Raw genomic sequence first — 15,213 nt, forward strand, 5'->3', positions numbered from 1 at the left:
TTAACTAGCAGGCCTAGGTGCAGGACACTATAATTCATGTAAGTGAGTATAGCAAAATAAAGCGAACTGTGACATATACCCCAAAATTCTTCATACTGTGGATTACTAGTGAAATTGATGAAAAAAAAAAAATGGTCACACCACCGACTGAACAAAATTAAGCATTGCTTGGTAATTGGTCAACAAAGTATTGATAGCTGTGTAAATATTGTCATACTTACAGTTGTCTGAAGTTTTGGTTGATTGTAATCCATTGCTTCTATCAAAGTTATCTGACATTATCAAGATGAATTTGCTCTGACACAGTTTATCTCTGAGTTCTTGTCATATTTTATTATACCATTTTCTATAGCAAATAAACTGTGATAATGTGAGAAATTTTGAAGGTGTCTGAATAAATTTTGGTTTGACTGTATATTTTATTTTAGACTGAAGACTATGCAGTGCTATTTTACATTTAAGTATCACAAATAAATAAATATAAAAAAAAAAAAAATAAAAAACTAAACATTGTGTAAATAGCACAAATAATTAAATAGAACGAACATACAAATTAAACAATTTCAAACAGGAAACCCCTAAATGTGTCCAGGGCCACTCACGGCCACTCAGGGCCATAGCTGGGGTTTCCTGTTCGTTCTATTTATTTATTTGTGCTATTTACACAATGTTAAAGTTTTTTCATCACTATACTGGGGCGTTAGGACCCACACAGACCACAGGGTGAGCACCCCCTGCTGGCCTCACTAACACCTCTTCCAGCAGCAACCTAGTTTCCCCAGGAAGTCTCCCATCCAGGTATTGACCAGGCTCAACCCTGCTTAGCTTCAGTGGTCCACCAGTCTTGGGGTACAGGGTGATATGGCTGTGGCAATGGGTCAAGAGCATTTTGTGAGGAAAAACAAACCATTTAGGCCCTTTGAAATCTATCACAAAAGGATTGATTTCAGTGAATTTGTGTGTGAATTTCACAATCATATCTGAGTTATGTTTTACAGAAGGAATTCTATTTTACGGTAAGTACATGAAGCCTGTTTTTTTTTTTCATTAAGATTTTTAGCAATTGTGGCATTATTCATTTGCATGACATTTAAAGGTTGTCATTTTAAAGTTTAAAATTTAAAGTCTAGCATGAATGGCTCAAATAGTTCCTGTATCGAATGAAGGCTTCTGAAATATGAAATGTGCTGTGATTGGTTAGCTGGGGTAGTGCCTGTTGTGATTGGCAGCACTCGCCGCCTGGTCGGGAATGTCATGCCTCTTACCAAAGCCGCCTGCTGCCAGCTTCAGTGTAAATATTGCGTCAAAATCAAATCAATTTGAGTGCAATTTAAACCCGGATGACTGTAACCACTCTAAGTTCGTCTGCCTTGGGAAAGCAAGCGTGTCTCCGACATAGTGATAACATTTGTTTCCTTCTGCAGTGCAGCTCAACCAAGTCTCATCCCATTCGTCGATATTTGTGATATCACAAATCCCAGAAAATATGTGTTGTAGTCAAAACGAGTCTTTCGTTGTAGTTTTTGAAAAGTGATTTCTGTTAAATAAAATATCTCCTTTTGAAGTAGACTTTGAGCTTTGCAACTTCGCAGAGCTTTTTTATGATCAAACAGCAACATTACAGGCTAACTAAAGTTGAAAAAGTGAAAAAGCATAATAGGACGCCTTTAAGAACAGTTTCACCAAATTACACAAGTCTTAGTGGGCAAAGGGGTTGTCTTCTGTTGTTCCTTGCATATGTCAATTAATTTCAGATACAGTTACAGTAGGTGTCCTCTCTGAAATATTTTAATGTACACAGCACCCCCCAGTGGTGGTGTGACAAACATTTATTCTCCCATTGACAGCATCCATGAGTCTAATAAGGATAAAACAGGTGAATCTGAAAAATATAAAGGATGAAAAATGTTTACTTTATTTATTGATGTTTTGAAAACATCATGAAACATCTGAGAATATTATTATTCAATTATGAGAATTAAATCAATACATGTACAGAATTACTAACCAGCATAATACTAACCAGCCTACTAACCAGCCAGAAAATGTATATTTAAATATGAATTTTAATGTATCATCAAAATAAAACTGTTACCTTCATCAGTGTGGATACTATTTCTCATTTTAAGACTATAGAGTCAGTCATGTTTTTGTATGGTGTGTTGAATGTTTCCTGTGACTGTGGGCTGCAGGGCACAGTAGTAGAGAGCAGAGTCTGATACAGCAGCAGAGGAGATGATCAGATCCACACTGTTCTCTTCATTTCTATGTCTGATGGATATTCCAGAAACTGGAGGATTAGCATGAGTAACATATCCTGAATAATCCAGAATGAGGAACTGTGGTGGTGAACCTGCATATTGCCGATACCAGTGAAGACTATCAGCAGAACCAGTGTAGTTACAAGAGAGTTTCACACTCTCACTCTCAGTGGCAAATGCTGCATCTCTGTATGGTGTGATGACATCTTTAGCTCTGTTACCTATAACAAAAGCTTATTTAAGCATGTTTAAAATGAGATTTGTTGATGTAATGGTAATATTTTACCTTGAGTTAAAGTCAGCACTATAAGTACACAAGTGAACATGATGGTAGTTGCTGCTTGCATCAGTGATCTGTGATACTGATTATCACTTAATTATTCTGTTTCACAAGCCTGTGTTAAGCTCCGCCTTTTGACATAACCCTCTTATAAAGCACAGAAATCAACATATATGATGGATTGATGCCTAAATCTGCTTGCATTTGTTATCTTTCAAAGTAATGGCATTTCTTAAATTTTCAGTTACTTAACAGAGGTACAGTATGATGTGTTTTTGCACAGTTTTATTCAGTTTCCTATCATTGTGGGAGACAGAATTCAAGTTGAAATCAGTTAATTGAAAATTTCACATGCCACAGCAGAACAGCAAACAAGATAATGATATAAATCTGACACTTTGGGATAGAATATATTTACGTGCTAGTGAACAGACTAAAAACAAAAAAAGTTTTCAGGATGTTTATTTTAGTTCATCTGCAGGACAGACTGCTACTGAAGTAACATTGATTCACTCTCTACTGTAGCACAGCATGTCTCCAGCTATAGCACCTCCCCCTAAAGATACAGTTTTTATATTCAGATAATCTGCTGTAAGAGTGATATTTATGTTTTTATTCTATTTATAAGCAAACATTCTTCAAACAACAACTTAGTTTGGATGCAAAAGTTGCTCTAGAAAAATCTGACTCACATTGACAGACAAAATCAGCTAAATAAATGAGTTATTAAATCACTAGCATGAACAAAGCAGTCACTATTTCAAAGTAATAATTGTTGAATGAAACTTTTAATGCTTAATTTCAATTCTCTGTTAAGAAAAACCACTTACCACAATATTCTTTTATCAAAAGATTTTTTGCTCATCAAAAAAACAACAACTGTTTTATTATCACCACATCAAAAAAAACACAAAAAAGTTATTTTATTTTATATTTTAGTTTTTGTAAAGCCTCTCAGGCATTTTGTATCACTGGGCTCCAACTCTTAGAGCACAATAATAGAGAGCTGAATCTGACAGAGTTACACTGTCAATAGTGAGTTCAGTGGATGATTCAGATGTAATTGACTGAAACCGACGGTCTGGTATATCCTCACTGTTGCTCCATGATCGAGCACCTTTACGCAGTAAATACTGAGGTTCTCTATTTGGAAACTGTCTGTACCAGTAAAGCATAGCATAAGTGCTGCTTGTATCATATGTGCAGCTCAGTGTCACAGACTCTCCTTCACTCCTGATTATATTAGCCTTGTCTTTTGGTTCAATGCTGTCTGCAAATGCACCTGCAAGATAATTAATTACATTTCATAAAAGTTTAATTAAACTCCTTTATAACAGTATATGATGTCAGTATTGTAGTTCGACATCTATGAATTAAATATGTTTATAACTATTTTAGTCTAGTGCTAATAATTGAAGGGCACTTTACCTGGTACTGTTATAAGAATCAGTAGAACACATCTCTCCATTGTGAGAAATTTACTAATAAACTAGGTCTATAAATATGCTTTAATGATTATAAGGTGAAAAGTAAATGTATGAATGTAATGGAGAGTCATTTGTGCAGCTATAGTATCTGTAAATGTGGGTGTGGTTTCTGACTTTTACTGTAGACAACCTTCTGTTTTTCCACACTAGAAACTGAGATAACTGTCAGTTAATATAATTTCCTCTTGATCTTTTGCACGCGATCTGTTATATAGAGCTCAGAGTTGCTGTCTCTTTGTGCATTTAATATCTTTGATTACTCTGCTGTCTGTATGTGTTTAAGGAAAAGTACCATTAGTATTTTGGAAGTTACAGTTCTTCTTTGCAGACAAAAAACACAAATATTAAAACTCCACACTTATTAATCTCAAGTATAGAAAAGACAAATAAATGGAATACTTAAATATAACAGAACAAAACAAACCAGTTGAGCAGAGCAACATGTTGATTATAACCAAAAATAAGTTTTAGTTCAACACAAGCTGTTCTTCAACTAAAATTTGCATTCTTTCCTTGTCAAACAGATGATGTCTCAAGCATACTCATACCCTTAAAGCTATACTTAAAACAGCATTAAAAACCATAGACTGATCTACAGTATTGAGTGAAGAAAACATGAGTAATACACATGTGAAAGTATGTGTAACAACCATTTGGTTTGCAGGACTGATGTTAATTGGCAACTTAAGACTTAACACATAATTGTATTTTTTATAATTCACACTGGGTTACACCTGAGTGCCTAATTATGATTAATTAATTGATGTACCACACCCATCTAGGCTTGTGGCCAATGATTTGAACTTTCAATGCTATAAAATTTGTATGTTGCCATTCATTGTTTGACTCTGATGAAGACGCATGAGCGTCGAAACGTTAGTCGGTTTTTATTAATAAATTAAAAACGTTGCGTGCTCCGGTTCTGTTTCCTTGGTCCGAGTTAGACTTTGGGTTTCCTCCCTTACATAATTGTATTGTTTGGAGTCCTATTTGCAGATGATATGAGAGACACATCTGATTGTTATAGTAAGTGCTGTAATTAGTGATCTATCTTAGTTATTTTACAATGAAGTTTGTTTTCCGGTCACATGGCAAAGTCTGTCACTTTGACAGAGGAGATCTCCAGATCCACATGTGTTTTCTTGTCATTCAGTTCACCAGAGAATCGAGGATCTTGATCAACAATTTCTGACCTTTGTGAAACTTTCCCAGTAGAATATAGAATGACTTAAAGATATTGAGGAGCTTGTCTGGGATATTGCCGATACTACTGTAGAGTATATGCTGAAGAGTAGTTAAAAGACGGAATATCTCATTTTGGACTGGAGTGATGTCATTCACAAGAGTGCCACATGCAAGAGTAAAAATTCATGCAAGATCCATTAGCGTAGACCTACTACTGATAGAATTCATGTAATAGTTCACCTAAAAATTAAAAATTTGCAAACTCATCATGAATAGCATAAGGGTGAGTACATCTTCAGCAAATGTTCATTTTTGGGTAAAAAAAATTAAACATGTAGTTTACATAGTGATTTTAGCATGGAAAACTTTATCTTCAGATGTTCTCTTATGGGAAGTTTTATTATGGCGTGACAAAAAAAATTATTGAAATCTTCTTTTACAGTTTCCTCCTTAGCACAGTTATTTTCTTCCAGCAGGTGTTACAATATTGTGTTTGTGAAAGAAGTGTTGTGGTTTGCACAAGATATAACTGTGGTTTAATTCTTATTTGATTATTATTATTTATTTATTTTTTTAAGGCAAAAACTACATGTGAGTTTTTGTAAGGCTTCTCAGGCATTTTGTATCACTGGGCTCCTACACTTAGAGCACAATAATAGAGAGCCGAATCTGACAGCGTTACACTCTTAATAGTGAGTTCAGTGGATGTTTGGGATGTAATCGACTGAAACCGATCTGGTATATCCTTATCACTGCTCCATGTCCGGGCACCTTTATACAGTAAATATTCTGGTTCTCTGTTAGGATACTGTCTGTACCAGTAGAGATAGACATAATTGCTGCTGGTATCATATGTACAGCTCAGTGTTACACGCTCTTCTTCAGTTCTGTAATTAGTAGTTTCCTTTGGTTGAATGCTGTCAGATAAAACACCTGCAAGATAATTGAACAAACTGAACAGGTCAGCTGGCTTCTCCATGCATTCAAAAACACATTACATGTATAAATAAAATTACACTAGCAAACAGTTTCTTCAACAAATGTGGATGTGGTTATTTTAGTAGAGTACCGTTAAAAATATTAGCTTGGCCAAACATTTAAATATAAATAATATTTGAGTCTGCTCAGATTAAATGTTTTATACCTGGTGCAGTTATGAGAATCAGTAGAAAGCATCTCTCCATGTTGGGAAGGTTTACTAGCTTGCTATATGAACTGAAGTTTAAAGGTAAATGTATGATTGTAGTAGCCTATTGTGAAGCCATAGTGTGGGTGTGGTTTATTTAGACTACACACTTATTCATCTCAACTAGACAAAGTAATAGAAATGACAAATAAATGGAATGCATGTGTACTCTTAAAAATAAAGGTGCTTCACAATGCCATAGAAGCATCTTTTTGTATAAATGCTTCCATAAAGAACCTTTAAACCTGAGATAACTGTCAATCAACAGGATTTCCTCTTGATCTGTTGTATACTTGATGTATTATATGTACCTCAGAGTTATTGTCATTTTGTGTCAAAGATAATCAAGGATATCTTTAAATATTCTCCCTTCTTTATTCTGAGTGTAGTAAAAAAAAAGTAAATAGTCATTCACTCAGTTCAAACTGCATACAGTATATTTTTTTTTTATAACTGATACACATACTCAGCAGGGATATGATGTGTTTTTGCACTGAATTATTAAGTTTCATGTCACAGTGGGCGTCAGGGCACAGTAGTACATCACAGAGTCTGTCACAGCAGAGGAGATCTCCAGATCCACATGGGTTTTCTTTTCATTCAGTTTTCTAGAGAATCGAGGATCTAGTTCTACAATGTTAGACTTCTGTGAAACTTTCCCTGTAGCATGGAATATGACTAAAAGGTATTCAGGAGCTGAACCAGGATATTGGCGATAACACTGCAGACTCGCTGAGGAGTAGATACATGAGTTATATTGTCCCCCTCTGTCCAAAACACCTCAGTTTGGACTGGTGTGATGACATTCCCAAAACTGACATCTGCAGATAGGAAGATTCAATGATAAATCAACATTTAAAGGGGTCATATGACGTTGCTAGAAAAAAAACATTATTTGGTGTATTTGGTGTGATGCAATGTGTTTACGTGGTTTATGGTTAAAAACCACACTATTTACCACATACGGTACATTATTGTTGCTCCTCTATTCCCTGCCTTTCTGAAACGCATCGATTTTTACAAAGCTCCTCATTCTGAAAAGCACATTGTGCTCTGATTGGATCAAAACAAAACAACGGTCACTAATTAGAAGTAAAAAAGGAGGATTTGTAAAGAAGAATGTTGGAGGAATTCGATATAAGCCAAGTGGAGACTGGTTTTCCTTTGCTAAAGTAAGGAAACTTTGCTTCTTTTGATCCTGTAAACAAACATTGGTTTTCATTAGACTCACCGGTGCATATACAACGCTGACCCCAAACGTCATGCTCCCGGAACTGCTTCTGTGTACAACTGTTGGTACAAGCTAGATTCAAGTGATTATTATGTTTTGAATATGGATATTTTTCTTACAAAAACAAATCAAGTCACTACAGGAGGCCTTTGTTCACCCCCGGAGCCGTGTGAGACACTTTTTTTTATGGAAGGGCACTTTTTATTGAAATTACTTTGGACTGAAGCACTGCAACACCCGCTGAGTGCCATTAAACAGCTTGAAAGATCAAAGACAATTTTTTATATAACTCCGACTGGATTTGTCTGAAAGAAGAAAGTCATATACTGTACACCTAGGATGCCTTGAGGGTGAGTAATTTATGGCCTTAACTTCATTTTTGGGTGAACTAAGCCTTTAATGTGTCTGGTAAAGTCAAATGAATGAGCTGTTTTTAATTTATAAATCATCAGCATGAACACAGATGATCACAGCATGAACGGTCATAATAATTCATGAAGTAGACTTTTATCCTTAATTTCATTTATCTCAGTTAAGTTTTGGCAGGTGTTACCATATCCTGTTATTCACAGAGACTTTGTGGCTCACATAAAGTATAGGTGTGGTTTTATTTTCAGTTGATCAAATACAGTTCAAAGCAATTAGTTTGGGTGTGAGTTTTTGTAAAGCCTCTCAGGCATTTTGTATCACTGGGCTTCAACTCTCAGAGCACAGTAATAGAGAGCTGAATCTGACAGAGTTACACTGTCAGTAGTGAGTTCAGTGGATGATTCAGATGTAATTGACTGAAACCGACGGTCTGCTGTATTCCTATTGTTGCTCCAAGATCGAGCACCTTTATACAGTAAATATTGAGGGTCTTTGTTTGGATATTGTCTGTACCAGTAAAGCAAAATATTGTTGCTGCTTGTATCATATGTGCAGCTCAGTGTCACAGACTCTCCTTCTTTACTGATTATATTGTCCTTGTCTTTTGGTTCAATGCTGTCAGCAAATATACCTGCAAGAGAATGAATTATTCTTCATAAAAGTTGAATTTAGCAGTGCTATGAATTATAACATTTATCATGCTATGAAATATAGAATATCAGCCATCTAATTCAATTAATAATATCAATTAAATAAATATGTACATACATAACACTTTGAATCCTCTGTCTGTTCTAGTCTAATGAAATGCACTTTACCTGGTACTGTTATAAGAATCAGTAGAACACATCTCTCCATGGTGAGAAATTTATTAATAAACTAGGCTGATTAATATATGCTTAATTATTAAGTTGAAAGGGGATGCATGAATGTAATGGAGAGTCTATTGTGCAGCTAATATGTCTATAAATGTGGGTGTGGTTTCTGATATTTAGACCACCTTCTGTCTTTCCACTAGAAACTGTTATGACTGTCAGTTAATAGGATTTTCTTTTGCTCTTTTGAACTTGATCTATTATATAAAGCTCAGAGTTACTATCTCTTTGTTTGACATCTTTGATTATTCTGCCCTCTGTATTCTGTTTAAAGAAAATACCATTAGAATTCTGAATGTAAATACTGTAATTCACTCAGTTCAAACTGCATGTTGTTTTTGCTGCAACTTCACCCCCTAGTGTCAGATGACAAACATATACATGTATCAAAAAACTGGTGCATTCAAAATGGAGACTAAAATGTGCAAAATTGTTCCAACTACAGTACAGTGGACAGGAATTTATGAAAACTTTTCAGAATTTTTTTCCAAAATGTACACTATATTACACAGATTTTAAGAAGACAGTGAATAGAATCCATAATAGTTTGCATCAGAATAGTGTTATCTTCCATCACTAGCGATTCATCTTGTCAAATCATTTCATTTTTAACAATGAAGAATGGATGTGTATTTTGAATACAAAGCTCAGAGTAATTCATAAACAAATTGCAATTTGAGAGCACAATTATATATTCTGAATATATGCCTTCATATGCCTGATGGATAGACATCACTGCAAATTTGCAATTTCAGGTTTTTGTATGGTGTGTTGAATGTTTCCTGTGACTGTGGGCCTCAAAGCACAGTAGAAGAGAGCAGAGTCTGTTACTGCAACAGAGGAGATGATCAGATCCACACTGTTCTCTTCTTTTCTGTGGCTGATGGATATTCCAGAAACTGGAGGATTAGCATGAGTAACATATCCTGAATAATCCAGAATGAGGAACTGTGGTGATGAACCTGCATATTGCTGATACCAGTGAATACTATCAACAGAACCAGTGTAGTTACAAGAGAGTTTCACACTCTCAGTCTCAGTGGCAAATGCTGCATCACTGTATGGTGTGATGACATCTTTAGCTCTGTTACCTACAAAAAAACAAACAAACAAACAAAAAACTTAAATAAGGATTGTTGAGCATATTTAAAATGACAATATTGTAATGTAATGAGTACATGTAAGATTTTACCTTGAGTTAAAGACAGCAGTATAAGCACACAAGTGAACATGATGAACTGGCTTCTGCTCGCGTCACTGAATGAGTCTGTGTCCTACAGGCCTGTGTTAAGCTCCGCCTCTTAACATAACTCTTTTATAAATATCAGAAATTATTAACACAAAACCAGAAACACTTGTGGAATGATTTTGTCATGTTTGATTTAGTTAGACCGATCAATCAATGCTCCATACCTCAAGCTAAAACAATATAAGGTACATTGTTTAACTTATTAGTTAAAATAACATTTTATCTCATGAAAGAGCAAAATTCACTAGCTAGGAATCAATCTGATTACTTTGAAATCAGAAGCTAGTTTTTAAACAAAGAAAAAAAAAAACATTAAAGTTAATCATTAACAGCTCCTATATTACCAGCCCACCAGATGGCAATCTAATCTCATTGTAGGAATTCTATTGTTGCTGTTACTATTGTCACTTATTTTTTCTTAATTGTGTTACATTATGATTTTGGAGTTAGGTAACACATATATAGCTTACAAATCATGGAGCTTTTATTTACAGTTAATACCTAACCCCAGTATGTGTTGCTTTAGTAGTCTTGTGGAATGGTTGCTTTTCAGCACAATCAGTCTCAGCTTTAAAACCCATCCGCATACACAAAATCTAAGCAACCAAACAAAATTGGGACTGTAAATCAGAAACATTAGGTTGCATTTTATTTTTATTTATTTATTTTATTTCCCATATTTCTGCTGATTGACTGTGATGCAGTTGACTGTGATATGCTTTACCCTCTGTGTAGGAAAGGTTTTTGTACAGTGTTGTTTGTTTTCCTGTCACTGTGGGCTCCAGGGCACAGTAGTACAGAGCAGAGTCTGTCACTTTAGCAGAGGAGATTTCGAGATACGTGTGGGTTTTCTCTTTATTCAGTTTTCCAGAGAATCGAGGATCTAGTTCCACAACTTCAGACTTCTGTAAAACATTTCCAGTAGCATGTAGAATGACTAAAAGAAATTCAGGAGCCGATCTGGGATATTGACGATACCAATATAGACTCGTCGCTGAGGAGTAGTTACAGGAGAGAGATGTAATGTCCTTTTCTGTTCTGTATACTTCACTGTAGACCGGTGTGATGACATTCCCCAAAATATCACCTGCAGAAAGAAATATAAACATGTAGCTTGTTTAAAAAAATTAACATGTTAATCTAAAAAAGGAAAAACAGATAAGCAAATGATAAACAAAAATCATGCCAGTCTGAAACAGAATACATACCTGCAAGAGAAAAGAGCAAAATAAAAACAAAGAGTATCATTGTTCAGGACAATATACAAGTTAATCTGCAACACCTGTTACTGTTACTGAAGTAAGCATTTCCTTTTTCTTTTTTTTTTTTTTCTCCAATGAGAATGTCTCTATAGCCCCTCCCCTTAAAGCTGTAATTCATAAACTGCAATGCATGGAAAACCATTTCAAAATACAGTATAAAGAGTTTATTTGAAATAGAAATCTCCTGTTACATTATAAATGTCACTTCTGATCAATTTAATGCGTCTTTGCTGAATAAAACTATTAATTTAAAAATAAATCTCACTTTTCAATAGTTGTGTATATGTAAACAACACTTCAAAAATTACCTGTTATGAGAACAAGGAGTTAACAAAGTTTTTTTTTTTTTTTCTTTTTCTTTTTTACAAATGCTATGTTATGTTATGTTCATTGTTATTGTTCCTCAACAAGGTTGAGAAATCTGAAAGAGGTGGACCTAACAAACATTTTACTGTTTTTTTCTTCACCAGGTTTGACCGCATCCTGTTGTCTAAGACACATAGTTGTGGTGGATCACTGACACACTTATTATGTGTGTGTTTTTGTAAAGCATCTGTGGAGTTTGTATCACTGGGCTCCTACATTTAGAGCACAGTAATAGAGAGCTGAATCTGATAGATTCACATTTGTAATGGTGAGTGAAGTGAATGTAGGCGATATAGTTATCTTAAAGTGTCTGTCAGATACATTCCCTTCACCAGACAAGCGAGAACTTTTTTAAACAACAAATATTGAGGTTCTCTATTAGGATACTGTCTGTACCAGTAAAGCAAAACATTATTTTTCTTTCTTGATTGTATTGGTATATTCGTTTCTTGGTGCAATTTTGTCTGCAAATCCACCTGAAATTAAATTTTTTTTTATACATCATGATCTAGAATCTCTAATCAGGATAGTTTCAATAAAACATCCCTTACGAAAAAGAAGTTTATTCAAGTGTGCTATTAGTATACTTCATTTAAACTAAAAATAGGAAAGTATGCTTTTAGTTTACTTTTTATGTACTTCTCAGAAATATACTTAAAATGACATTTAAGTATACTCAACTTATACAAACAAAAAAGTTAAAATATATTTTAACTATACTTGTACTCCTAGAATCCGTGTTTTCATTGTTATACGATAGAGGGCGCTAGGTCATCTGATATGAAACAGCATCAAAACTGCACATTATGGAATAAAATGTCGGCCGATGAAGAGGTAATAATTACAGTCAAGCTTTGGGGTGGTGATCGACTCCATCTACATTTTGATTATCATTCTGAATCCAATTCATAAGTCTTTTTTCAGATTTTTGTTCAAAATGTTAATGAACTTTATGAATTTTGTTCAAGCTAATAATGAACGTGGATTTGCGTAGCTTGTCAGTTAACAACGGCTCTGTGAAGGAACAGCTGCTCTATGTGAAATCACACACCTGATGGAATTTACCGCTGATTAGAGAACCGGCTTTACTGACAAGATCCCCATTAATTATCGGCCGATATATATCGTGCACCCCTATTATAAATGTCCTTACAATATATATGTGTGTGTGTGTGTATGTGTGTGTGTGTGTGTGTGTGTGTGTGTGTGTGTGTGTGTTTGTGTACATATATAAACATCAGGGTGAGGTTTGCTTTGCATTAAAATGGAAAATTGATTGTTCAGCCTAGAACTGGGTTTAGTGTGATTTAGCATTATTTACCTGTAGCTACAATGAGAATCACAAATAGCATTTGCTTCTCCATGTAGTCCAGATGTAGTTTGTATTTCTATTACTGTTAGATTTAGAAAACTGTACCTGAATATTGCTTTATAGTGTGAATGAATGTTTTGTGATATCCAGTAATTAATTGATTATAGATCATTTTAATGACATCCTTAGAAATGTATACAAATGAGAAAAGAGATGGCATGAGACATGAGAACCATGTAATACATGCTAAATTGTATTCACATGCACTTATGCAACCTTTTTAACCTTCTAAATTCACAGCTGTTACCACATTCACTGTTTGTGGTTAATAAAAACATGATGTGTTTTGATACAGATTGATTAAAGACTCTTCAAAGCATTAATTTCATGTAAGTTTTTGTAAAGCTTCTCTGGTATTTTGTAACACTGGGCTACTAAAAGTGCACAGTAATAAAGAGCTGAATCTGACAGAGCTGCTTTTACAATAGTAAGTTCAGTGGATGACTGGGATGTAGTTGACTGAAAACCATCTGGTATATTTTCATCACTGCTCTGTGATCGAGCGCCTTTATACAGTATATATTCTGGTTCTCTGTTTGGATATTGTCTGTACCAGAAGAGCCAAATATCATTGCTGTTTGTTTCATATGTGCAGCTCAGTGTCACAGACTCTCCTTCTTCTCTGATAATATTAGTGTCTCCTTCTCTTGGTCCAACTCTATCAGCAAAAACGCCTGAAAAGTGAATCATATTTTAAAATACAATTATGTAATTTTTTTTGTTTGATAAAAATGAATGTTATATTTGATTGAATTATTTGATTCACAAAATAAAAATAGCTGTGATTAAAAGTATATTTACCTGAAACTGTGATGAGCATTATGAGTATCATCTGCCTCTCCTCCATCTTAACTGAAGTCCACTTTAAAGATCAGATTTTTAATTTCTAGTACTTATTAAATGTATTTATTATATAATTATTATTAACATACCGATTTATTAGTTCCAAATTATGCTGAATGTGGCTTTATAAAATGAATAAAAATATGACAGTAGCTGATGGTTGAATGAAAGCACTGAGACTGAGTCAAGTTCTGTTGTGCATGAATAATGTGGGTGTGGCTTAGTGAAATATGAAACGTTCTGTGCTTTCAAATGTGTCTCTTATAGACGTCAGGTGCTTGTTTTGTGTGAATAAAACAGCTTGTGAGATAATGTTGCCCCCTTCTGTTGAAGCTCAGAACAGCATGTTTTGTCCAGTTCACTGTGTGCTTTAAAATGGTAAATATGTTTGAGTTATTTTTATATACATATACAAACACAAACCCAAAAAAAAAAAAACACTGAAAATATACAGATTAAAAAAAAAAAAGAAAAATTAACAAATCACAAAAACAAAAAACTTATAAATTAATCACAATAGAATATAGATAACATATCAAATGTTGAAAGTGAGACATTTTGAAATGTCATGCCAAATATTGGCTCATTTTGGATTTCATGAGAGCTACACATTCCAAAAAAGTTGGGACAGGTAGCAATAAGAGGCCAGAAAAGTTATATGTGCATATAAGGAACAGCTGGAGGACCAATTTGCAACTTATTAGGTCAATTGGCAACATGATTGGGTATAAAAAGAGCCTCTCAGAGTGGCAGTGTCTTTCAGAAGTCAAGATGGGCAGAGGATCACCAATTCCCCCAATGCTGTGGCGAAAAATAGTGGAGACATAACAGAAAGGAGCTTCTCAGAGAAAAATTGCAAAGAGTTTGAAGTTATCATCATCTACAGTGCATAATATCATCCAAAGATTCAGAGAATCTGGAACAATCTCTGTGTGTAAGGGTCAAGGCCGGAAAACCATACAGGATGCCTGTGATCTTCGGGCCCTTAGACGGCACTGCATCACATACAGGAATGCTACTGTAATGGAAATCACAACATGGGCTCAGGAATGCTTCCAGAAAACATTTTCGGTGAACACAATCCACCGTGCCATCCGCCATTGCCGGCTAAAACTCTATAGGTCAAAAAAGAAGCCATATCTAAACATGATCCAGAAGTGCAGGCGTTTTCTCTGGGCCAAGGCTCATTTAAAATGGGACTGTGGCAAAGTGGAAAAACTGTTCTGTGGTCAGACGAATCAAAATTT

General features: G+C 34.8%; 6 gene segments (V, D, J or C); all 6 read right to left on the reverse strand.

Annotated features, from left to right (window-relative positions):
• Positions 1 to 2,101: 2,101 nt before the first annotated feature.
• On the reverse strand, positions 2,102 to 2,596 carry LOC109100224. The segment is given in 2 exon segments: positions 2,102 to 2,482; positions 2,548 to 2,596. Coding segments are annotated over 2 exon segments (384 nt in total).
• Positions 2,597 to 3,509: 913 nt separating this feature from the next.
• Positions 3,510 to 4,075, reverse strand: LOC122147037. The segment is given in 2 exon segments: positions 3,510 to 3,823; positions 3,970 to 4,075. Coding segments are annotated over 2 exon segments (354 nt in total).
• Positions 4,076 to 8,253: 4,178 nt separating this feature from the next.
• LOC109104431 lies at positions 8,254 to 9,130 on the reverse strand. The segment is given in 2 exon segments: positions 8,254 to 8,630; positions 8,818 to 9,130. Coding segments are annotated over 2 exon segments (354 nt in total).
• Positions 9,131 to 9,133: 3 nt separating this feature from the next.
• Positions 9,134 to 10,202, reverse strand: LOC122148780. The segment is given in 2 exon segments: positions 9,134 to 9,965; positions 10,067 to 10,202. Coding segments are annotated over 2 exon segments (399 nt in total).
• Positions 10,203 to 10,751: 549 nt separating this feature from the next.
• Positions 10,752 to 11,435, reverse strand: LOC109100261. The segment is given in 2 exon segments: positions 10,752 to 11,210; positions 11,332 to 11,435. Coding segments are annotated over 2 exon segments (465 nt in total).
• A 1,988-nt stretch (positions 11,436 to 13,423) lies between these two features.
• LOC109100270 lies at positions 13,424 to 14,250 on the reverse strand. The segment is given in 2 exon segments: positions 13,424 to 13,797; positions 13,925 to 14,250. Coding segments are annotated over 2 exon segments (420 nt in total).
• Between the last annotated feature and the right edge of the window lie 963 nt (positions 14,251 to 15,213).

The sequence above is a fragment of the Cyprinus carpio genome, chromosome A2 (assembly GCF_018340385.1).
Source record: "Cyprinus carpio isolate SPL01 chromosome A2, ASM1834038v1, whole genome shotgun sequence".
NCBI lineage: Eukaryota > Metazoa > Chordata > Actinopteri > Cypriniformes > Cyprinidae > Cyprinus > Cyprinus carpio.